The 26,309-nt window shown below is 43.8% G+C and overlaps 1 protein-coding gene across 1 annotated transcript in view; it reads right to left on the bottom strand.

The window, feature by feature from the left end:
• Positions 1 to 20,002, bottom strand: part of Il13ra1 (interleukin 13 receptor subunit alpha 1) — a 63,012-nt gene extending 43,010 nt beyond the window's left edge. The window contains exons 1-3 of the mRNA XM_050121893.1: positions 19,610 to 20,002; positions 5,502 to 5,641; positions 1,524 to 1,662 (exon numbers count right to left, since the gene is read on the bottom strand). Of these exons, the coding sequence (XP_049977850.1) occupies positions 1,524 to 1,662; positions 5,502 to 5,641; positions 19,610 to 19,688 (358 nt within the window). The 5' untranslated portion in view covers positions 19,689 to 20,002. The remainder of the gene's footprint in view (positions 1 to 1,523; positions 1,663 to 5,501; positions 5,642 to 19,609) is intronic.
• Positions 20,003 to 26,309: the final 6,307 nt, after the last annotated feature.

Below are 26,309 nucleotides of genomic sequence, written 5' to 3'. Positions count from 1 at the left end.
GTAATCTTCTTACCTCATTCCCCTGAGTACTTGGATTAGAGGTGTGGATCACTAAGATGGCCATCTTTATCTTTTGTTATTCTTTATTTTGTTACTCTTTGTTATTCTTGCTGGATTTTTTTTCAAGAAACTGGCTCAATCTCCTGACTCCAAACAATTCTTCCTGTCTCAGCCTCACAAGGAATGTGACTACCGGCACTTGCCACCACACGTGGCCTGAAATCGTCCTGATATACATCTCTTCTGATAAAGAGGTTTCATTTATGATGCCCCTACATTATTTAATGCCTGTGTTTAAAATGTCAGCCTTTAGCCTTCATGCTCCTTGAAGGAATACTCTACTGAGCCATCATGAACCATTTTATGTCACAATATAACTGCTTTTCAAGTTAGTGAACTTCCAAAATTACAAATACGGTTGGCCAAGTTGGTTTTGTTTTGTTTTTTCAAGACAAGGTTTCTCTGTGTAGCCCTGGCTGTCCTGGGACTCATGCTATAGACCAGGCTGGTCTTGAACTCACAGAGATCCACCTGCCTCTGACTCCTGAGTGCTGGGATTAAAGGCATGCGCTGCCCACTGCAAATCATGGCCATCCTGGTTTAAATCATGATCTCAGTTACCTGGCAGTCCTAACTTTTATACCTTTAAAAGCAGTGCCTCATACGGTTTTTCTTTTGATCAGTGCAAATCAGAGAATGCCTTAAACAACAAGCCATGCAGTGCTAAGGTTTAGAGGCTGGAGATGGGACCTGGATCTGCCTAACAAAGGGCCAGGATAATATGAAAAGACAAAATGTGCAAAAATATTTATTGTCATCCTCTCAATCATTGTAGGAGGTAGGTGCTCCCATTTTATAGATGAGGAGGCAGTAATCTAACCAAGGTCACACAATCAGTAACTGGCAGGACTGGGATTTTTAAATGGTGGTGGGTTGTGTCAGGGAGCATTTCTTGTAATTAATGTAAGCTCTTCCCTGGACATAATAGAAGACACAGAAGGATTGTGGGTAAAGCGCAAGTAGGGGACAATGATCCTCACCACCCAAGAGCTTTTCCTTTGACTAGTCATGTCCTGAAACTAGGCCAGCATACTTATTCTCCTTTGGCATTCCCCCCATATATTTATATACTTCTGCATAGCAGACTAATTTCCATATGGCATAACCACAACAGTGCTAGCCCATCTGGAGAACAATGCACGCCTTACTCACTTCAGCTCAGTGTGTAAAGCACATTTTAGGGAGGGGGGATGGGAGAGGGAGTGCGTGTCAATGTGTGTGTGTTCATTTTTCAAATTAAAGAGGAAAGCATTCTAACTATGTAAACATTACTATTATTCAAACTGTCTGAGCTACTTGAAGCAGCAACATCCTCAAACTTATCAGCATCCGGTACAGGGCCTGACCCTTATTTGACTCAGCAAAACTTTGAGAATGAAATGAAGCCACCAGCCATGCATGTGAGCACACCAAGCAACTGGCGATGCTCTTCACTCGCAAGGGAGAACATCTGGATCTGTTACCTTCAGGGGGCGAGATGCACTTTCTCCTCACCGCACTAGGCTTCTCGCTTTCATTGGTACTACATTGGGATGCCACTTGCAGACAGATCTTTTCATTTAGGGGTACTTCCTTTAAACGACGAGTTTCTGGAGCAATTATCTGAGATTAGGAAGGTTAAAAAAAAAAGTAACTTCTACAGCAAACAAACAAACAAAAAAAAAAGGACACTTAAATCACAAAGTCTTAGCAGACCCAAGTGTATAAGAAAAATAATACATTCTTAGATAGTGTGGGTGTGTGGTTTTGAAAGGGTTGTTCTGCTCTTCTGCCATGTCTGTAGACCTGCAATGAGGTCTCAGTCCTAGTTTCGGTTGTCATAACTTCGAAGCGGAGCAGCAAGACACTACTGACATTTAATAGACAGAGGCCAGGAATGATACCTGACACCCTGTAATGAACAGGTTAGCCCACCTTTCTCCTACAATAAATAATACGCCTGCATTAGGCACTAGTACTACCACCTGCCACTGAAAACCTCTAGTATAGATAAAGAGATTCCCACATTTAAGGGTATAGCCATCGTAAAATTTACTTAGACGTCTACCATGATAGCTAGCATCAACTCTCTACAAGCAAACTGACAGGAAGCAATTATCAAAATTCCATCAAGCCCAGGCTTTAAATGGCCACATAAAACTCCAGTCATTGTGGTGATCTCTAGGGATCGAGGGCCAAAGAGACCCTTTTCATTAAACACTTTTCTGTAGTGTCTGAGCAAGTTTCGACTGTTTTGCTATATGCACTTACACGCTTCATCTGGAACACAGAAAAGGATAAATAAGCTTTGTGAAACCACAGATTCCCAGACACTGTAGAAATCTAAGAGTAAATCACAGAGCTGCTTATTATGACTTAGAGCAACATTATTAAAGGGCTCTCTAGGAAATTAACATTGCCAGACGTGAGAGGAATAATTCAGAATGAAGCAGATTTTAATCAGAGTTCCAAAGAGCACTTCCTGTTTTGCAATAGTTCCTGACTCAAGTTTCCCATAGTATTTCCTTTCATAATTTCCTGGTAGCCATGAAAAGAGGGGAAATGGTCACGTCGCTTAATCTACCACCTCAAGCGACTAGTGTGACATTTTGCATGCCTGGTGCTGGCTGGGCCTGAGGGAAACTCCAGTCACCTCTGAAACAAGGACATGAGGATACTCTCAGGAAGTCGTCAACAAACCAGTGATGAATATACCAGAGGAAAGATGTATATGGACACCGAATAGTTCTTAACCACAATTAGGACAGGACTCCGAAAAAGTGGAGCCAGTAGGTCAGAAAAAAAAATAGATCTCTTCAAGTAAAATCCAGGCTCAGAGAAAGGAGGTGTTGACTTGATAGTGTGGACATGGAGAATCCAGCAAAATTATGGTTATCCTCAGCGGGGCCTCCGGCTATTCATAGCCAAGGACATTTTTTTCACAAGGAATTCTTGATTCCTTGCCAAGAAATCTACTTATCATTTGGCTTCCCATATAAGCTGTCCCTACCGGGATGAAAAGTACAGTGCTGACAGAAGTCTTCCTGGAATGCATCATCAGTTATGATTGTCCCCTTAGGAACGAATGCAGCCTGAGGAAGCAAGGTCTCTGACCGCACCCATGGAGCTCAAGCCCAGTCCTCAAAAGTGCGATAAAGGTGGCAGGAGGACTTCCAATGTAACTCTCACCAACCTCACTCCCTTACTAAGTCCAAGCTGCTGAATGAGCCTGGCCAACTCGAGGATTCTTCCTAATTCTCACCTGGGAGATGCGGTCACTCTCTGAGGATGCCAAGGGACAATGGATGGGCAAACATCATAAATGAGGGCACAGTACTTATCTCAAAAGTGGGACACTGGGTTCAATCCCCAGTATCTCAAGTTTCGATGTTTTTTGTTTAAAATAATTTCTCTAGTTTAAAAAGAATTTCTTAGAAATTATAAACTAGGATCGTGGAGGAGTGGGGGATCTCAGTTGCCTCATTATCTTTAGATACTGCTCCAGCTAGAGAGCTAAAGAGTTTTATCAGCGCACGCCTTTAATCCCAGCACTCGGGAGGCAGAGGCAGGCGGATCTCTGTGAGTTCGAGACCAGCCTGGTCTACAGGGCTAGTTCCAGGACAGGCTCTAAAACTACAGCAAAACCCTGTCTCCAAAAACATAAAAAAAAAAAAAAGAGTTTCATTATACTCGCATTTTTAAACTAAAAAATGCTTTCAAACATAGATTTGAATCTTATCTTCTAGGTATATGAATAATAAAACAGATATTTAAAGGTAATGGTTTTGAAGTCTCTTTCTATGGTGGTGCATGCCTGGATTCCCAGCACTTTGGATACAGAGGCTGAGGAATCGGGAGCTCAAGGCTAGCCTCAGCTACATAAGGAGGCAGAAACCAGCCTGAGATACAGAAGACCCTGCCTCAAAAAGAAAAGCTCCAATTCCAAGCTATGTAATATTAAATTGCTATGAATAAAATAGGGGGCTTAATTAGTAATGATCACCAAGTGAAACATTCTTGCCTGTATCAGACAGGAAACGCACTTCTTCCTAGCAGAATTACTGCACTCTGGTAGCTGCTATGACAGTATGCTCCACCCCTCTGGGAATCCGGCCTTCTTGTAAACCACATCCAAGCCCAAGGCTGCAGTCCTGGATTTGTCCATCTCCCTGACAATGAACACCCTCTTGGCTCCGTCACACCTTTCCCGGCTAAAGAGTTCTTTCCCAGCAGGAAAGGGAGCCAGCCTCAGCTTAGGCCTCTGTGCATGCCTGGACCCAAGAGCCTTTGATTTATTCTTCCAGCGGGACTTCCCTATCTCTCGGTGATGAAAGATAACCTAAAATGCATTGCCAGAGCTGCCTTCTACTTGCCAGATTGGAGACTTAAGGGACCTGGACAAAACAATGGTAGAGGGATACTAGTGATATCAATCTTTGGCTTTTTTTTATATATTAAAAAAAAACCCTGTCTGCATATCTCTATTGTCTCAATAAGCAAGACTTATTGAGAAGAGTAAAAGCAACCTGCAGACTTGATATCATTTAGCAACTTGGAAACACTGGGCTTCTGTGTACAGTACCCTCTGTTCAATAGGTCAAGTGGCTACATACAACCCTATAGATGTACTGAGGTCGCACCCAAAGGACAGGAAGAGAAGCACTGCTCCTGCCATTCATCTGCAGCCTCCAGTGGCAAACTCAAGTAGGTCTAGACACTAGTGCCTCTTCAGAATTCTGGACAAGGTCAAGCCCCGAACACCTCTCTCACCAGACACAATGCAAGACTATTGAATAGATGTGCCACCAAGAACCTAATCATCCCACCAGGCCATCCGAAATTTATTTAAGTCCTCAGCTAATTACTTCTAACAGGCAAGGTATAATTTTTCCCCTGTTCTTTTCCTCAGGCACCAGCAAATGTAAACCCACGGACCACTAACATCGCATCCTTCCATTCCCCGTGGCATTGACTTTTAGACCCAAAGCTCACGCATCTCTACCGGTAGACATGAACGAGGAGATGCTAAATGTGAAAATGCTCTGCAATGGAGCTGAGCCGTGGTGGCGCATGACTTTAATCCCAGCCTTCTGAAGGCAGAGGCAGGCAGAAATCTTTGGGTTCGAGGCCAGCCTGGTCTACAGTGCGAGTTCCAGGACTGGCTCCACAGTTAAGAGCAAACATCAGTAATGGAACTGATTACTTATTGGGTGCCAAATACATACGGCTATCCAGTATTTTCTATCAGGACAATCAATTATATTCAATCATCAAGAATTAGCAAATATTTTCAAATGTTAGATTTTGTTGATGGTTGTTTCTACAGGTCTCCCCAGGGGACATCTGGGAACAACATAAAGTAACATTGCCATTTTGGAGATGAGAATTTGACTCATTCTTCGCTTTGATCACAGTGTTTGCCCACTGCGCCACAGCGGTGGCACAGGCTCTAGAACACTTACCTTATCCTGTTTGTCATCGAAATGACTAAGGTACCTGAGAGTACAGTTTGGGTTGGCTCCCTCGGGAGGACTCCACGTCCACACTATTGTGCAGAGGTTTTCAACAGAGACACTCAAATTCGTCACAGGTGGCTGAACTTCTGTTCAAATCAAACATAAGACAAACATAGATCAACGCCAGATCAATTTTAATGGCTCATTTAATCCATTCTCCCACACCCTAGGGCCAAGACCAATAACAAGCTGAATTAACAACATCTAACATTTGCTGAGACAAATTACACATACTAATGAAAATGTGCACAGACAGTTTTGAAACAGGGACACTGTTGGTGTCATTTGAAAGTTGCAGTGACTAGTTGGGTATGGTAGCTCACCTGTGCAACCCTGGCAATTGGGAGCCCAAGGCAAGATGATTGCTCTGAGTTTAAGGTCAGCCTGGGCTACATAGTAAGTTCCAGGCAAACATGAGCTACAGACTCAGACTGTAACAAAAAAAAAAAAGAAAAAGAAAGAAAGGAAGGAAGGAAGGAAGGAAGGAAGGAAGGAAGGAAGGAAGGAAGGGAGAAAGGAAAAGAAAAAAGGAAATCAGGCTGTTAAGGTAACCCAGTGGGTAAAGTCACCTGCACACAAGCCTGGTAACCTCAGGTTCAATCCCCAGGGTCTGCATGGTGGAAGGAGAGAACACACCCTTGAAAATGCCTTCTGACTTCCACAAGCGTGCAGTGGCATGCGTGTGCAAGCAAACACATATACCTACATTTTTAAAATTCAAAAGACTAGTAACAGCAAAAGTGACTGCGGCACAAGGAAGCCAGTCACTTTACCTCATACTCCATGATCAGTGACATAGCCGGGATTGCGACCTGGATAATGTGGCTTTAAAGTCACATTCGTTTTTGAGATTGTTTCCACTCAGAGTGACCCCAAATGTCCTAGTATAGCTGGCCTCCCACTGATGATCTACCTCCAGCTCTCAATCTCAATAGGGATGCACCAGTATGGCCTGTATCTTTCCTTTCTTTCTAGGGATAGAAAATAGAGCCTTGAGCATAGGAAGTATCTCTGTCGCTGACCTACATTCCAAAGCCATATACTTAATTAAATATAGCTAATATAAATATAATATATTCCTTCCATAGTATCCACAGGAGGCCTATTTCAGAAGCCTGTGTGAATAACAAAATTTGCAAAGTCTCCTTGCAGGATTTGCATATAGTCCGTCAACATCCTTCCATATACTTTAATGGTACATAGATCAACATTGTATTGTATTGTTTGGAAAAATAATGACAAGAAAAACAAACCTATAACATGTTCAACACAGGTGTAATGTTTTTAGATTTTTCTTTCCTTCTTTTTTTTAATCTACATGCAATTTGCCAGCAAACACAGGGCCTATTAGTGAGAAACTATGGACCTTTTGTTGAGATAGAATCTCACTATGTACCCTTGGCTGGCCTAGAACTTGCTATGGCTACATGGACCAGGCTGGTCTCGAACTCACAAATACCTACCTGCTTCTGCTCCCCAAAGCAGGCATCACCATGTCTGGACTAGGGACTCTTAAATACTAGTATCCCCACACTCAATCCAGCCAGTTTACTCAGCTGTTTTCTGAGTTTGCAAACCTCCTTTTCAATTGCGCTCTCTTCAGTTGAGCTCAGGAACATGTTCTAGTCCTTGAGGTTTGTTTGTTTGTTTTTATAGCTTTTCCAAAGAAGTACTGAGAGAAATTTAGCACCCCAATTCCCCCTGGGATCTGACACTAAGCAGCTGGAGCTGGAGAGGGAAGGAAAAGTAGAGAAACAAAAAGTGTCTTGAACTTTCCTGAGAACTTCTAAGGCCAGGATTATCAAAGCCCCACACCGGAAGCAGGGCAGGCATAGAGAGGAAGTCTCTGCCCTTCTCTACAAGACTTCTGCAAACATTGCAAAACAAAGTTTCCCAAAGCCACTTTCAAAGTCCAGCCAGACATGGTGGACCTACCTGCAATCCTAGCAGTGGGGAAGTGGAGGCAGAAGGGTGATGAGTTAATATTAGCCTGCACTGCATATGGAGACTTCCATGTCAAAAACAAGACCAAGGCCAACAACAACAACAACAAAAATAACGAACTAAAGCAAAAATAGTCCTCTAGGAGCTAAGGGTACCACTCAGTGGTAGAGCATTTGCCTATAATTTGCCAAGCTCTAGGTTCTAATCCAGCACTGCAAATAATAATAACTGGTGTTATTAAAATGACGGTTCAAGAAACCTAGACTGTTTTATCTGACTATCAAAAAAAAAAAAAAAAAAAACTCCATCAGTCCCAAACATCAACCCCATGGACACTATGTAGTTGAGGTTTTCCCAAGAGTCAATTTCATGCGCAGCCACTAATTGGGTAGCAGTCTACAAAAGCCCTTAAATTTTAACACTCCCTCCCTCCTGACAACTACTGATAAGCTTTTCCCATGGCCCAGTCTGCAGAGAGTGCAGCCCTGAGCATGCCAAGGCCTTTAGAAGCAGGGACTTCCCGGCCCAATGTATTAAACTGAGCTAGTAGCTGGCTGTGGTGAATCATAGAGAGAATTCCAGGTCTCAGAAGACTGGAGCAGAAGGATCACTTTTGAGTTTGAGGTCAGTCTGAGCTGCATGCTAAATTCCATCAATTAGGATTTTTGAGACCCAATCTACTTCAGGACTATCTCTCTCATTCTGCAGTTTCCAGAAACAAAGTTTAGCAGAAATCGTGGATCCCTGGCTTAGCAGGTTCCTGACACTTTAGCTACCCAGTTACCTACCCCCCAAAATTTAAGCCTTATAATAAAAACAACAAAACTATTACTTACTTTTACTTCTGTTGGATTCTAAAATTTAAGGTAATTTAAGATGTTTCAACCCCACCCCCCTTTGCCGTTTTTTCTATTTGTTTTTGAGATAGTATCTCACTCCAGTTCAGGCGCCTTGAACTCACTCTGCAGCCTAGGATGACCCAAAACTCACACCAATCCTTCTACCTCAGCCTCTTATTTATACTTGAAATCAATCAAAAGTCTTCCCTAGTTCTAATTTCCCAAATAAGATTCAATTTTCCCATCTGTTTGGAAATGCTATTTAGCCAGATGCAACTGGTTTGCACAGAAGCTACTTGGGGGTTATCAGGCATCTTTCTTTTTCTTTTCTTTTTTGTTTTTTTTTTTCCTGGTGGCTGCTTCATAGCTGCTGAAATTTTTGTACTCCCTATAATTGAAAAACTATACGCGGCTGCTGGTGGGGGTGTTGCAGTATAGGAAAGATCCTACCTAGATAGAAACAGTATACCATCTGATAAACTGTAATCCCAACACTCAGAAAGCTATGGGAAGAAAACTGCCATGATTTTGAGACCACACTGGGCTATGAAATCCAGGCAAGCCTGGGCTAAGAGCTAGATCCTGTCTAAAGCAGATGTGCCTTCCCCCCCACCCCAGAAACCTTCGTGTTGATAGCATGCTGAATGGCAGAGTCCATGCATACGAAGCCACAGCCTAACTAGGATCATGCACAGCACCTCAGCACTTGAGGGGCTGAGGGATGGGAATTTTCACAAATCCGAGGCCAGCTTGGATTACAGAATAAATCCTTCTCAGAAAGAAAGGAGGGAAAAAAAGAGGGAGAGAGAGAAATGAAAAGGAGTGGAAAACATGAGCTAATAAGAAAGAACATTGACAAACATAATAACGGCATTTTCTAATTGAATTATAAAATTAAGAAATATAACAAATTTTGTCATTGTTTCCCACGGTAACTGAAATTTAGTTCAATTACCATGTGAAGGACCATTGCTTAGTGTTCAATATTATTTTTCTAGGGAAAGAATATCTAGGTCAAACCATTACATCTCCTGGTAAAGTTGCTCTTCATGCTGGCTAATCATGTAAACCATCTGATTCTATTTTTAATAACTGATTTAAACTTAATAATAAAATCAAGACCCTAAAATTAAAGAAAAGGAAAAAAAAGAAAAAGAATCTGTTTGATGTGACTATTTAGAGACCCTGGAGGTAACTGAAAGCTTCACACTTTTCAGATAAAGGAATTGACCAGGAAAACTGCAGTGACTTACAATCATTACAATCAAGTTTAGTGGTAACTGTCCACACAACAATGGTTAGCGAACATGGACAGGAAAACATGACTGTGTCCCAGGGATAGTTGGCATAAAGCTTGTCAGAGTAGGCAAAGAGGTCTCTGCCCTCCAAATATCTGAGACCTATATTCTGATCGCTGGTTGCTACTTCTGACGAAAGAGGCAAAGACAGAAAGGCCAGGACCAAGTTGCTGCATTGACTCTATCACTGCAAGTCCTTCCTCTTCTAGCAGACGTGGCTTTCAGGAAATTCACATTACTGGCACCCTTCTTCTCTTCCTCATTTTCTTCCCTTATTTTTATCTTTTTGCACATTAAAGAGTCAAGACTTTTAAAAATAACTGCATACTGGAGGAAGATTAAAAAGAAAGCTTCCAAAAGACCTAAGAAAATCTCAAGTGAGAGACAGTCTCAATAATAAAAATAAATAGACACAGATGATCAAAACAGAAATCCCTGGACGAATACAAGGAAATAGCGTCCTCAGGACACAAGCCCACAGCTGCACATACGAAGCTGCAGTGGTTGGGACAACGTGCACAAGCCCCATGCAAGCTCAAACCAGCCCAAATCGAAGCATTCGGAGAGTCCAGGTGGCCATGGATTCCCATCACTGGCTGGGGCACTATTGGCGACGGATGCTAGTTTCTGGCACAGGGAAGTCTTTAAGCATGTTGTCCTAGTATGCTGATCACAGTTTAGTGGAAGGCCGCACATCCATGTATGTATGGGCAGCAGCAATTGGACTTGATGCGTTAGGGAAGGGCGTGGATCTTGAAGGAGTTGAGGGGGAGAAGTGAATACAATCAAAACTCATAGCACAAAACTTTCAAAGAAACTAATAGAAAGGTGGGGGACAGAAAAACCCCGGAGCCAGGAAATAATCTGCTTTCTGGAATTACTACATCACTTATTCAAATACTCTATTTTTGATAAAAGCCGATCACAATTCATAAATAGTAAAGTATGGGTATTTTTTGTTGTTGTTGTTGTTTTCTGACATGGCGATGCTGAGGACAGAACCCAGAGCCTTGTATATGCTAGGCAAGTGCTTCATTACTAAGCAACATCCCAGCAAGTACGAGCCAGTCAAAGGAAAAACCATCAGGATAAACTGATCCTGAGAAGGGTGAGCGTGCCAGACAAAGGCTACAAAACAAAATCTCTTAAAGATGCTGAACGAACCAAAGAGAGATAAACAAAACAGAAACAGCAGTAACCTAAAAAGAAACTAAAATCAAATTCTGAAGATGTACAATAAAATAACTGAACCAGTTATGGTGGTTCTTAGCTGAAATCCCAGTGTTAAGAAGACAGAGGCAGGAGAATGACTAGGAATTTGAGGTAGCCTGGGTTACAGGGTGGGTTCTGGGATCATCAGAGCTACATGAGTGAGGTATCCAAAAACCAAAAATAAATAAAGAAATAAATAAAACCTAAGTAAACAACTGAAATGAGGTATTTAAAAACAGATTGGATCAAGCAAATGAAATAATCTGCAAACTCAAATATAATGCAATGGAAATTCCTGAGTCTAAATGACAGAAAGATCAGGCTAAAGAAACATGGATCTTAGCTAAGCACTTGTATGTGTTTGACTTGCAGTGTCTATAAAGAACAGGACTTCAGAAAGGACCTAGGATACAGAAGAGGGGAAGAGTTCTGAATGTGAAAGCGGATTATAGAACATATGTAATATAAAAGTAAGTTGTGCAGGGGAATAGTGGGGGTGGAAGGCTTAACTAGAGATGGGAGCAAAGAGGGAAGAATTAACAAACACTTGGGATGTATGAAAAAAACACTCCTGAAACCCACTGTTTCATAGGCAAGATATATATATATATCTTTTTATATACCTATATATATGTGTGTATATGTGTTTTTATATGACTTTTTTAAAGGAGGAGGGCTGGCAAGATGGCTCGGCAGGTTAAGGTACTTGTTGTCAAGTCTGACAACCTAAGTTCAAGCCCCAGAATCCACGTGGTGGATGGAGAGAACTAATTCTTGCAAGTTGTCCTTTGACCTCCCTCACAAGCTGCTTGCCCCCCCCATAAATAAATGTAAAAAATAACATTTTTAAAAGGAGTCTGAGCAGAGGTACTCCGCACAATGCTCCTCCCCAGAAGATGAGGGTTATTAAATTAAATTTCAGTCCCATTTATGGGACACCTTTCTGAGTTATTGGTCAAGGAAGCTTCAGAGCCCACCAACCACCCAATAACACAGACTATCACCATTGCTTTTCACTGCCCACTGCAGAGAGATGGTAAGACACAACATATGTTGATCACAGCACATAGAGAAATCGAGATGGGAGTAATGGAGATACTTCCTCGGGGATGATAGCCACCTTTCAAAGAGAGCTGTTATGAAAGGTGTTACGTGGGCTGCCGGGGGAGAAAATTCATCAGCTAACTTACACAGCACTGGACTCTGCATGCTATAGTACCAACCTTTCAGGCAAGGTGTTCCCACTGGTGCAAAAACAGCATGACCATTTGGGGGGTAACCAACTCTTCTCTGATGGGATTTGAGGTCTGTTTCACAGGAGGGAATTCATACCTAATGCTGTAAAACTCGTCAAAAGCCCATAGCTAGGAAATCATATGCCTTCAGAGTAAGGTACCCCTGTTGTTTTGCTAGACAGATTGTAGAGCGGCCTTCTAAATACTTATGTTTATAGCTATCAATGGGTCCCTGCTCTCAGTCTCAGGGGATAAGGGCAAAGGGATGGAAAGAATTTCAAAGATGGAGGATGAGGAGAAAAGCTGTGAAGTTCTTCTAAACGTAGTACAGGCATTAAACTCACGAGCTCGCTGTAGCCATGGTAACCTGCAGGGAGCAGAGAAAGCCCTGAGTATGTGACATTCTGAGTGGCTGTGTGTTGTTGACATGGGCACAGCCATGCCACGGACCCAAGCCTCAGAGAGAAACGGCAAAGCCGTCCCTTTTGGTTCATGTGTAGATGCTGACAATGTGGACAGAAAATGTTTCCCATAGCTTTCTCCTGCCAGATCTTTACAGCCTGAAGCCTGCTCCCCTCGGGAGCTCTTCTGTACTATACTGTACTTTACTGCTCCTGCTGAGACAGCTAAACCTGTCTCCTTGATCTAGCTGCATACCATAAACCCTGACTCCTTGCTTATCTCTGTATAATAACTCCACCTCCCTATTTAAGTTGTATGTAATAACTCTGCCTCCTTCCTCAGCTGTGTGCAGTAACTCCACCTTCCTAGTCAACTCTATATAATAAACAGCTTCTGGGATACTGTGCCTTCTCCATTAGAAGGCCTAGACCACTGGTTCCTAGCTTTCTGTCCATGTTGTCTGTCTGTCTTTTCTTCATTCCCTCAAAGTCCCAGTCAGTTCTTTCCCTGGGGCTGCACACAAGAATTTACCTGTACAATGTCAAGCCAATCAATATTTTCAACATGGGTGGTGGAGGGGCTCGTGGGCACTGATAGCTGCTAGTGGAGGGAGAGCCATTTTTTTTTTTGGCAGTATGGCCATTGGTAGTGGTTTATGTTCCTGTGGACAACATTAACAGGACTTAGTGGGTCATTTTTTTAAGACGAAAGAAAAAAATCAAGAGAACCTCAGGAACCTGTGGGATATCATCATTAGACTAGGGGCTGCATTGGGGAAGGGGCTAGAGGAGAACATAAAAAGGAAGAAAGAGAAATTTTAGAAATAACGAGGAACTGGGGAAATGGCTCAGATGGCAAAGCAAGCGTGATTGTAATCCTGGCACCGAGGAAGTGGACACAAGCTGCTTTCTGCGCCTCACTGGCCAGCCAACCTAGCCTACTTGGCGAGCTACAGGCAAGTAAGAGACCCACAAAAACAAATGGACAGTACCTGAGGACCAGCTCTCTAAGGCTGAGTAAAGGAGAGGGAGAAGGAACGGGAGGGACAGAGAAGGAAGGGGAGGGAAGGCCTGGTGCACACCTGTCCTCCCAGAAGCAGAAGCAGTTAGATCAGGAGTTCAAGGTTCCTCAGTGACGTTCCTCGGTTCAAGTTTCTCAGCTATGTTACATAACAAATTCAAAACCAGCCTGAGCTACACGAGACCTTGTCTGAAAATCATATATGGGCAAACAAAGAAGTAATAACTGCAAGCTCCCCAAATTTATGAAAGATAGGATTATAAACATCCAAACAGAATCTAACTTCACAATTTACGGGACTTATAAAAAGAAAAGGACAGATCCAAATTTAGAAAAGTCAAGGAAATCATGAAGAAGATTAGCATAGAGATAAATGAAATAAGAAGCAGAAAAGTAAAGTAGTATTAATAAAACAAAGAGCTTTGTTAAGGGCAATAACATTTCGAAATCCTTTTTTCAGTAAAGAAGACTGCACTTACTAAAATCAGAAATGAAAATGGGTATATTACTACTGATTCTAAGACATCAAAAAGAATTTCTTATAGAAAGAAGTATAAACGACTCAATACTAACAGATTTGATGCTTTAGATGAAATGCACAAATTCTTGGAAACACAAAACTTACTGAAACTAAATCACAAAGAAATATATAATCTGAATAGAGCTGTAATCAATAAGGGTATTAAATCAGTATTCAAATTTATCTCCTGACCAAAAAAAAAAAAATCCAACCTTGATGGCTTTATGGGCAAATTGAACCAAGTGTCTAACAAGCCAATACTATACATTTCCAAACATTTTCAAAGACCTTAAAGAGTAAGATTGCTTCCTAATTTTTTTTCTATGATCCCTGTACTACCTAAATCCTAAATCCTAACAGACAACTTATCCTCAAGAAAATACCGACACGGGGCCTTCAGTAACACGCCGAAAGGATTGTACACCATGACCGAATGGGATTTATTCCTGGAAGGATGACTCAACATACGAAAATTAATCCATATAATATATCACATTAACACAATGAAAGGGGAAAATCACGGCATTATTCCTCTTGATGCAGAACAAAACACCTGACAAAACTCAGCAACTGGAGCTAGGGCTCGTAGCATGTACAGGGCCCTGGGTTCAATGTTCTGCAGGTGTTGCCACCCAAATAAATGCCTTTTCATAACAAAACATTCAAGTTTGGGCATGGTGTCACATGCCTACAATCTTATCTACTCAGGAGACAGACGCATGGGGAGTGGATGTTAGGGGCCAGGTTGGGTTACAGAGCAAATTTCAGGCTCGCCTGGGCTACTTAGCAAAATGCTGTCTCAAAATTAAAAAAAATTAAATAGGTTGGAAACACGGTCATAGACAATTTGTCTTACATTTGTGAGGACCTGGGTACAATCCCTAGTTTTGAAAGAAGACATTGTCGAGAAAGCATGATTCTTATAAATGGGAAAAATGCATTTCCTAACCTAACGCTGAAGGCCAAGGCTGAAGCAGGTTCAGAGATCCCACCTTAGCACAACATCTAATGCGCAGCTTGTTTCCTGAATTCCTAGAGTTCCCAAGGCCTTGGGTTCAACCCCAAACATAGCAGAGTGTGTATGCTTTTTAAAAGATAACACGTAATCTCTAGATTGTAAGCACATATTAATACATGTGAATTTTGTAGTACGCATTGTAAGGCATATACGTAAATAAGGGGTTACTATACTTGAACTGTCTCTAGGGGCTCTGAGTGGCTGGTTTCACCACAGTGGAGAGATTAAGAACATCGGCTGCCGACCCTAGCTCAAGTCCTAGCTCTGAAACTACCTAACTTCCCTGTTCCTCCTTAGCTTGTTCATCCATAACGCTAAGGATGAGAATCATAACCTAGCACAAAGTGTGGCTATAAGTATTAAACAAGTTAAGATAGATAATGTCTCACACCTGCAATCCCAGCACTCAAGACGCTCGGGGAGGAGGGCTGCCAAGAGTTTAGAGTCAAACTGGAATAAGTAACAAACACCAGGTCAATGGGGGCTATGTAATAAGACTTTGTCTCAAAAAAAAAAAAAAAACAAGCAAAAAACTAGGTGAAGCGCTACACCAGTTCCTGCACAGAGCAAGTATTTAGACCTGCTAAGAAAATCAACAGCTGCATTGGTTTTCTGTGAAAATGGACCTATGGGCTCCGAGGCACAACACATGCTTCTTCTGCTTGCCTTCAGCATCAACTTCCAACAATTACTGGGAGATGAACACTGCCTTTAGATGAGGACGGAAGAACAGGACAAGACCTAAGAAGTTTTTTTTTAGCTAAACCCCAAGTATGTCTGCCTATTGTTTATCCTCACATTCTGTGTGAATTAGTGGGTAATATGACCAGTAATCGTTTTACTCTAAGGTGCTTCATTTGACTGATTGCTTTTGCTTTCTCTTTTCCAATCTCAGGAGTTGGCAGAGGCATGCAGATTTCGGGAAAAGTGAAGGAAATCGTAAGAGTCATACGTGAGTCATCTGTCTTTTTTCTTCACATGCAGTCATCAACTCCTGCCCCCTCCCCTTTTGCTACATCTTTCATAATCATCCCCAGCTCTCCTAAACCCAACAAGGAGGAAAGACACCACTAAGCCATGATCTTCATTAGGACGAGCATACACACTGTGCATCTTTCTAATAGAGACTGGTGTCTGCCACCTTTCATTCCACTGAGCTCCACACGCCAAGGGCTCCCTCTACCCAGACGAGTCTCCTTGCTTGCTTTTCTTCAGACCGTGCCCTGATCAGGATGCTTACAAGCAAATCAAGTTTCTTTGCACAGATTGACTTTGCCACTCTTTCTTCTGACCACACAAGGCTCTTGACCGGCTACTTCCTCATCGCTGCTCCTGTTTAACTTCCACTACACACTTTCTCCATCCAAATCCCACCTTTTCTGAGGTCTAGCTCAAGCTTTTTTTTCCTATTCTGTGAAACTGCCAGCCTTCAGTTTCCTCTCTTCTGAATACCTATTGTTTGGACTACATGGTCTAACCATTATGAAGCCAGTCTCCAATATACAATTAGTCTGCCTATCCTTTCACGGATGCCAACTAGTGCCTATACTGGTACCCTGGGAGGTGGCTAACTAGCTCTTCTGCATGCTAAGGACTCCCTCTTACTTCTTTTGAAAGAGGTACTGAATACAGTAATACTGGTTAAAGGCATAGCCTCTGGAATCAAGTTGCTAGGGTTGGAATCCTAGCTCCTCGACTTTATTTAGTTAAGAATTTCAGCCTCAGTGTGCCTCGACTTCCTTGTATACAAAAGGGAACCAATATTAGCACCTGAAGTTTAGTCTGCTTGTAAAGGTTAAACGATATAGAAGTGAAACACTTAAAATTGGGGAAGGTGGCACACATCTAGAGTCTGAGCAAGGAGGAGGCCGAAACAGGAGGATTTCAGGGAGTTCATTCAAGGGTAGCCTGGGCTACAGAGCAAAACTCCAATTATGTGTCAAACTACAAGCCAGTCTCCAATATACTATTTTGTTTTGTTCTGTTTTTTAAGACAGGGTTTCTCTGTACTTTGGAGCCTGTCCTGGAACTCACTCTTGTAGACCAGGCTGGCATCGAACTCGCAGAGATCCACCTGCCTCTCCTCCCGAGTGCTGGGATTAAAGGCGTGCGCCACCACCACCTGGCCATATACTATTCTTACTGTACTGACTAGTCTGTATATACTTTCATGGATCCCAACTAGTCTTATACTGGTACCCTGAAAGGTACCTACCTAGCTCCTCTGCATGCCAGGAGTTCAAGACTAGTTGTTATTACACCATACCACAATGTGGGCTATCAAGATAAACAGACTGAACTAAACTAGTAAGTAAACTTGTAACCCCTTGCCCTGCCTTGTTTCTCTCCATAGTACTTTAGAAGTATTGGACATACTATATTTTCCTCAACACAAAGAAACACACAGCTTCTGCCAATAATGTAAACTAGCTTCATGGGACAGAGACCTGTCAAATACAACTTTAAACTAAACGAAGTAAAATCCTTAGAAAACTGCTGGGCAGACAGTAGACAGGGAAATGCTAGCTGTTATTAAGCAATGCCACAGCTTAGCTGCTGTGCTAAAGAGACTGAACTCAACTAGTAAGCTAATCGTTTTTTTAAATATTCAGCAGGATCAAAACGAAAGGAGCACTTAAGATGAATGGAGTTCTCAACACCCAAACACAGACGTTACAATTAAAACAGTTCTTTAAAACACACACAGCTCAGTCCGTTCATTTCACCCACGAGAAAACCATGACCCACAGAGGGGATAATGACAAACCCTGAGTCTCACAGCCAGCCCATGTCAGAGTCATACAAGCGTCAACCTCTGAGTAACTAGAGATAGTAAACGCTTTTTACGCCATCCCACAACTGCAGTTCTTTCGGCATTTCTAAAAGGGAGAGAAGTTTCTGTAGTCTAAGGTTCCAACAAATGGCGGTGAAAAAATAAGCCCAGAAGTTGAGGGTTGACATTGTCTAAAGAGCCAGCTGTTGTTTCAGGTGTGTGTGTGGGAAGAAACCTGGAAGAGGGAGTTGTGTTGGAATGACACTGTGAAAACCAGGACATGCGAGAGATAGGTGACCTTAGGTAAGTCTGTGGTCTTCAGCTTTCCTATATACCTACAGAGACTTGGTGTCCTCAACTGAAGTAGCGATGTTTCACAGACAGATTCTGTGTACTCTAAGATTCGAAGTTAACCTTCCAGAGCCTGTCTCAGTGTAAAACAAACAAGGCCAACATTCGAATAATTATCAAGGGCTGGAGATGTGACTCAGCCCCAGAGCCCGCATGAAGCCCTCGGGTACCCTCTCCAGGAACCCAGGAAAAAGGGGTAATTACTATCCAACAGACTTACGTGTACCTCAGGTCTCACTCAAATGCCATTTTTTTTTTCAGGAAAGTCTTTCTGCTGTGTGCCATTTACAACGCTAACCCTCTACCCTGTCTTGTTTCTCTCCACAGTACATTAGTGGTATATTTTACTCAATACACAGAAACACACAGTCTCTGCCAATGGTGTAACTAGCTTCAGAGCTCAGGGTCTTGATCCGTTCTGATAACTGTGACAGCCTCAGCCCCTAGAGATACCGCCCTTCACAGATACAACATATATTGTGTAGATCACACATGGGAGTTTCCTAATTAGCATTTCAGCTTTCAGTTCAAAGCACAACACACTCAGTAAACATTCGCTAAGCAAATTGGTTTTCGTGTGTGTGTGTGTGTGTGTGTGTGTGTGTGTGTGTGTGTGTGGATGTGAGAATAAAACCTATTCTAAAAGGCCCAGATCTCTAGGCTTGCCAGGCCCAGTCCATGAGGAAATCACTCACCTTCGATTTTCACGACAACTCTGCCAAGTTCATTAGTTAAAAGTTGCTCACAAGCACAAGGGCAATGGAGCGACTTCAGAAGCAACGTACAACTTTTTTTATATATAAATTTGAGATTTTCCCCCATGATATATGGTTTGTTAAAGATGGGAGACATCAGATGCCGGTCAGGCCTTCTCAATGGATTTTTTAACGCCAGAGGAGGTCTTGACCCTTGTGCCCTTTTACTACTAAGTCTAAGATCTATTTTCAGAGGCTCCCTTTAACTTCCACCGCCAAATCCACACTTCCAAACTAAGCATCTGAGAGGCTCCGGGCAAGGAGCCCTGGGAAGTTCCCAGCTCACCAGGACTTGGTCGCCACCCCAGGATCACTCATCCCTTCACAGGCAAAGCCACTAGTATGGGGTCATTTCAGCAAAAATTAGAATCCCTTTAGTCCCCTTCCTCCAGACTCCAGCCTTCTTGGCTCTTCCCTAGAGCGCAAGGGAAGTGAGAGGGTCAGTCAGTCCGGCTTCCCCACCACCTCGCCTGGGAAATCCCCAGCACCGGAGTTCCCCCCAAATCCAGCAGGATACGGGAGCCCCAGCACTGGGGGAGAAGGCTGACGGCCAGTACAGGGCGTCCAAGCAACAACCACTTCAGCGCGCTCCCAGGCCACGACGATCAAGCCCCCTCCGCCCCAGGCTCCCTGCCCACCGGTCCACGTCCGTACCCGCCACGTCCCCCAACCCGGGGCCACACTCACCTGTGGCCGCGGCTCCTGGGCTCACGGCGGCGCACAGCAGCAGCGCCCACAGCCCACACAGCCGCGCCGGCCGCGCCATGCAGCCCCTCGGCTCGGAGCGCGGCCGGGCTGGAGCTGCCGCAGTCTCCGCCTCCTTGCTTCTCGCTCCCACTTCCCGGCCGTGGCGCCCTGGAGGCCAGAGCAGGCGTAGACGGGAAGGGCCGCCCCGCCCACGGCCGCAGGTAACCCGAGCGCGCGGGGGCGCAAGGGCGCGGGCAGCCGACGGGGCGGGGCACGCGGCTCCAGGGCTCCCACCGAGTGACACCTGGCCTCCCTCCGCGCCACCACCTGTCACAGCTACAGAAACGTCCTGTTTAGGACCCAAGGCGACTTCCTCTGAAGCTTTGTGGCAAGGCTCCAGTCACTGCCTCTCCCTGATCCCACTTCTATGAGGATGCCTGGTTGTCCCAGGTGCCAAAGACTGCACCCTGCTAAACACTAGGGCAGGGTCATGTAGGGAAAGAACCTTGGCCTGGGAGCTTGGAAACCTGGCTTCCAGCCTTAGGTCTCTGAGCCCATGTTTCCTAAGCCCTGACTCCCCAGATTAGTAATGCCTTATTTATTTCTCTGGGAGGGCTTGGTAGTCCAAATAGGGTACTTTAGTGGCACCCTGTTTTGTGCAAGAGGGCAGCGATGGTATATTTGAAAGCTGGTAATAACATTGAATGGGATTTGTAAAGTGACAGTCCCCAAACAATGGACAGTGCCACTATCCTATGTACCCGTATTTGTTTAAACACACAATAAACTACTATAGATGCTGTTTTCAAGTTCTGTATTGTAGATAGGTGTGGTGTTTCACAGTGGCTTAGACTGAACAAGTTATTAACAATTCTAGGACTGAAGTACAAGTGTTGTCACCGATTGCACACCAGGCCTGCTGGCAGTGTAAGAACATGTCTCAAATGACGGACACAATTAACATGAAACAGCAGGAGAGAGAGGAAGGAGTAAAGGGGGAGAGAGAGAGAAACTCAGTGAGTAACAGGATGATTGCTCCAAAGCCTGACAACCTGAGTTCAATACCCAAAACTCACATGTAGAAAGAAGAAAACTGACTCCTGCGAGTTGACCTCTGACCTCCATACGGGCACCATGGCATGTCCACACACACACAAATGCATGCGGTGAAAATGTAAATAATGTGCATTGAGAAGATCGCGAGTTGACAAAAGGCTCCACGTGGGATTCACAATGCTGGGTGCTAATGAGGGTTCCTGAGACTGGGAAAGGAAAGAAGGGAGCTTTGTAAGTTTTGTGGCGCTGCTGTGAGGGTCACCATGAATTTGGTGGCTTAAGTTTTGCTTTAGTACATTTCTGGAAATTAGAAGTTGCACTGCGCTGAACCTAAGTGCGGGCAGAGCCACTTTCCTCTTGGAGATTGTAGACACAAACTGTTTCCTTGACCTTTAATGCCGTGAGACATTGCTTTCTTTGTTGCTATAACACGCAAACCTCTGTTTCTGTGGTCAAAATATATCTCTTTCTCTTACTCTGGCCAATCTATCTCCATGTTCTTCTTACGAAGATCCTTGTGATAGAGCAATAGTCCACAATAATAACCCAAACATTTCAGAGGGCTTGATTTGGGGATTAGGGGAATGGCTCAGTTGGTAAAGTGCTTGTCACACAAGCGTGAGAACCTGAGTTCAGATTTCCAGAAGCCAATGACAGAAGAGTGGACCTGTAATCCCAGCCCTGAGGAAATAGAGACAGGAATAGTCTTTGGATTTTTGGACTTGCTAATCTGTCAGTATAGCTAAATCGGTGAGCTCCAGGTCCAGTGAGATATTCTGTCTCAAAGAATAAGGTGGGGAGCAATTAGGGAAAACAAATGATAATTGATCTCTGACCTACACACACACACACCAATCTATTGTTTTAATCACTTCTTCAAAGTCAAAATCATTTTTACTGTGTAAGGCAATATACTTATAAGTGTTAGTTAAGCATTAGAGCATGGCTGGAAAAAGAATCTCTCTTTTCCTGATAAAGATGTCTGAGTGGATGGTGAGACCCATTGAGATGTATTTTCATTAGATTAAGTCAATACCTGAAAGTAGCTATAAACAGTTATTAATAACCTATACCTAGTTATACTATATCTAGTCTCGACCTCAGCCAGAGGCCATCAGAATGTTTGATCTAGCTAAACAAAGGCTCCACTCTGGAATGAAAGCTCTTGAGTTCAGTAAATATTTGTGAAGTCCAAGAACTGTGGAGGAAAATCATTGAAGACAGACCTTGGCTGGAAGTGTCTGATTCTGTGCTTAAATTTGTGCTTAGCACGCACAACACTCTTAAGTTCTGTCCTCAGCACCAAGCAATGGCATTTTTTGAAAAAGCAGGCAAGGTAGAACTTGTCAACAAAGCGCTGCAAACAGTTTCTGAGGTCGCCACCAGAAACATGAACGTGGAACTATGGGATGATGCAAAGGAACACATGTTATGATAGGGAAGGGGCAAGGAAGGTTTCTAGGTGTGGGGATTGCTTGCAGTGAATCTTGAGACACTGATTCTTACTGTCGAAGGCTCAGTATAAAGCCACACCTATATACGTATTACCAAATAAAATAATGATTCTGAAAACAATACCATCAAAGCCCATGGAACTGGTAGCTGGTTCTGCCCTTTTAAAATCTCTCTGTAAGTAGGTTGGCACTCTCTAGCCTAAGGCTCCCCTTTTCTCATCACCTCAAACATACACACTTGTTGACATGTTCTATAAACATTATACAATAAGTTTATGATAGCATTTCCAAAATGATTATGCCACCTGCCTTTTAAGGAGTTTCCAGTTGGAAAGAGAGTCCCTGGGGACTGGCTGTGTGCCATCACGGGCACTGCCTAGCCTAGATTGAACGGGTGCTTTAAAACTTGCACAGCAATGGCAAAAAAAGAGATGATTCTAAAAAGTTAAAGCAGTCATTTTCATTACCTTCCAGAAACGGCCTTGAGAGTTTGAACATCTCAAGAGAAAAGGCAAAGAGTGGAACAGGCGAGGGGAGGGAAAGTTATCCTCTCACCCAGCTGAGTGAATCTATGAAGCCAGTTCCCTTTCTTTCTGACTCTAAACAGCCATCAACATGTATTTTTAATCTGAGGGGTGGAGTAAGAGAAGGTCTAGGGATGTTGCGTCTTCAAAAATCCAACTCTTCTTTAGCGGTTCTGCGTGCTCTATTTCAAAGGACACATTAGATTCAATGAGGCCACTCCTCTGGTGTGCAAGAAGAATAGGGACAAATAGAAAGCTTTCCAGGAACTGCAGTTAAAAAGAAACTCTCAGTTTGGCTTTGAACGATCCAAGTCATGATGAGGCAACACCGAGTTTCGTTTTGACCCTTCCAGCCCATGTGACTTGGGCCTGAGACTACTATCTACCTCTTTTGCACTTTGACCCCCGGAGTGGCTGGAGCTCTGAGCTGATCTATGAACCTCATCCACTCTGGATGGGGCGGGAGTGAGGCCTGTTTTTTTGTTTCTTTCTATTCTTCCTCCTCTCCCTCCTACTTTTGGACATGGTCTTCCCGTGGAACCCAAACTAGCCTCCACAATGCTGCTCTCCCATCTCATCCTCCCGAATACTGGGATTGGCAGTGGGGCCCACCTCCGGTTCAGTTAGTTTATTTTGTCTTATTTTCTGTAAAGGAGAGGATGGTTTTTCTAGAAAGAGTCTCATACTGTAGCCCAGACTTCCAGACTGGTCTGGAAGTCACCAGCTACTCTGTAGACTGCCTCAAACCATCAGCCATTCTTCCGCTGAAGCCTCCAGAGTTCTGGAAAGACAGGCACAGCCTTTATGCCTAGCTTCAGTTAACTGTTTTCCTTTTCACTTTCTCACGGAGGCACTCCTCCTACAGGAGTGGAAAAGGAGCAGACAAGACACCTCAGGGGAAAGAATGGTGTCCCTCTTTTCCCTAAATCAGGTCTCGCTGGAGCCAGCTAGAAAGAACCTCACAAATTCGAAAAGGACATGGACAGCAGAGTATGTTATGGGCTTAGCTAAAAGTGCCCATCTCTTAGGAAAATATTCCACAGCATGTCCTCAACCTTTAATTAGGGAGGATCCAAACAGATACAGCATGAAGTACAAGGGACGAGCGGAAGTCACAAAGAATTTCCCTGTAATGACTCTAAAGTGATGGCTTCTAATCAGGACCATTCGGCCTCCCAGGTGACATTTTTTCAGGACATTTCTGGTTGTCATGGCTTTCAGAGATGGTCGGGGAGAGAACATTCTTGACTTATACTAGATAAGGCCAGGGCTGCTGCTGGTCATCCTTCAATGAACAGAACAGGCCCACCACTGAGATTTAGCCTATTCAGAATGACACATTTGCGCCAAAATTGATAAATCCTAGACTAAGGGTTCTTTTCCTTCTCTTTTACACTTGGTTTTCATTCACCCGTTTTCCGGTGCTTGCCTGTATCAGATGAATGCTACAATTGCCTGGTCCTTATGTTCCACGCAGCTCCTCCATCATACTGTCTAGCCAGGCAGTCAATTACTACATTAGGATAAGCATTTCTCAGATTCTATCCTGCCTAGACACGCAGAATCCTGTTTCCTGTCCTTATCAGCTGGCCTTGAAAACCAACACAGAGCATCTCAGTGCTCAAATCTGACCGCTATACTCTTCCACATAACCTTCCTAAGTGACACCCTTTTCAAAGTGTCACATGAGCCTCCAGTTTCTTTGCCTGCAGGTTTTCCTCATCGGGGCAGGTTGATTCTCCAGACTTCCATCCAGCTACATCAGCAGCCCAGCCCCTCCCAGGGCACTTAGATTCCTGCCACTGCCAAACAGCTAAAAGGTGGTTTGGTTACCTTTAGGCTGGATGTCCCCTGAAGAAAATTGACCTCTTTTTTTCTGTTCAGGGAATGGAACCTATTGTTTCTCTCCTGCCACCCAAGTGTTCCCACAGGGGATTGATTGCTCCGTGTCTGGGGATGTTTCTGGCTGTCTTGACTGTCAGGTAGATGGGAAGAAACTACTCCTGGCAAGGAGTAGATATTCACACAATGAGTACCATGCCAGCCAAGGCTGCCTAACAAAATTGTCTTCTGAAAGGGGGGTGGGGACTTCAGAGGGGATCTCTGGGGTTGGCAGGTCAGCCAGCCCAATCAGTGTGAAAGATTTTATTTCAACCAATGGAGTGGGTTTTAGAGAGCCGGCTCAGTCGTCAAGAGCACTGGCTGTTCTTGCAGAGGACCTGGCTTTGGTTCTCAGCACCCACACCATGGCTCAAAATTATCTGTAACTCCAGTTCCAAGGGATTCAGTTTCCCCTTGTGATCACTAGGGGCACCAGACATGTATGTGACACCCATATATACATGTAGACAGAACATTCATATACATGAAATTAAATAAAATAATCTAAAAGAGGAAAAACAAACAAAAATCAGATCAGGGCGGGGAGGGGGGGTGGAGAACAAAACTCATTCATGACACAATACCGAAAGTTGATGACTGGCCTCCACATGCACACACATGTCCCTCCAGATCTACAGTCCCCTACTCCCTCCCTTTAAAAAAGTAAACTGGTTCATGCATTCCAGATCGTCTTCCAAATGGCTGTGTAAGCAAGACACGGCAGCACACAGCTTTAATCCCAGCAGTCAAGACCACACTGAGAAACCGTATCTTGAAAAACCAAAAACAACACAAAACAAACAAAAATCCCAAGCCAAAACAGGGCTACGGAGACAAGAATGACCTTGAACTCCCAATCCTCCTGCTGCTGCTTCCCAAGTGCTGGCATTGTGGGTCATCATATGCCATTTATTCTGAGTGGGGAATCTTCTGCCTTCTTCTTCTCACTGCACAGCCCTGCCTGTCCTGGAACTCACTCTGTAAACCAGGCTTTCCTTGAACTACCAAAGGTCTGCCTGCCTCTACTTCCCGAGTGTTGGGATAGAGTCTACGAGCCACCATGCTTAGTGAGTCCAGGGTTTCTTTCATTAAGTTAGGCAAGCACTTTGCTGACTGAATTGTAGCTCCTTGTCCTATTGCTTCTTTAAAGAAACCCAAAATACTGTTGTTTTATTAGACCTACAGCCGATTGTAGCAAGACTCAGGCCACCAAGCAGCCTTTGCGTCCTTGTGTTGCTCCTGCTCCAGTCTGCCGCAGAGGTGTACTCACCGTTGCTCCCTGGCCAGGCCAGCTCCTGCCACTGCCTGGCTCCTGTTTGTTGTCTCCACACAAATGGTTTCCCTTTGCTTTTCTCCTTTTGCCAGATGTCACATTTGTTGGTAACTACTTCGCTCCCCCAAAGCAAAATATTTTCCTGCCCCTCATAGCATTCAGGAAGTTCTGCAGTCATAGGTATAGAGGGGTGCGGAGGGGAAGGATTATTTCTGCCGTGAGATTCAAGTCCATCCATGTGGCTTTAGAGAGGCTTGGAGAAGGCTGACTGAGAAGAGACAGTCATCAGGGGGGCTTGTCCTTAAGCCATACCAATAGAGCAAGCAGTTCTTGCTTAGATTCTGGGTTTCTCGGAGGTGGCTTCCAGAAGACATCCCCTGGCACCACAGAAAGTACACAGATGACTGTAATGCGGTTAGCAGCACATGCAGTGCCCTCATTGCTCATGTTTAATTGGATCGAAAGGCCTTGCTCCTTAGCAAGTGTTCTTCTGTTACAGGTTTGGCGAATGA

Source organism: Alexandromys fortis, unplaced genomic scaffold (genome assembly GCF_014885135.2).
Source record: "Alexandromys fortis isolate MF-2015 unplaced genomic scaffold, M_Fortis_MF-2015_v1.1 scaffold_189, whole genome shotgun sequence".
Classification (NCBI taxonomy): Eukaryota; Metazoa; Chordata; class Mammalia; order Rodentia; family Cricetidae; genus Alexandromys; species Alexandromys fortis.
This window is presented reverse-complemented; position numbering and strand designations above follow the sequence as displayed.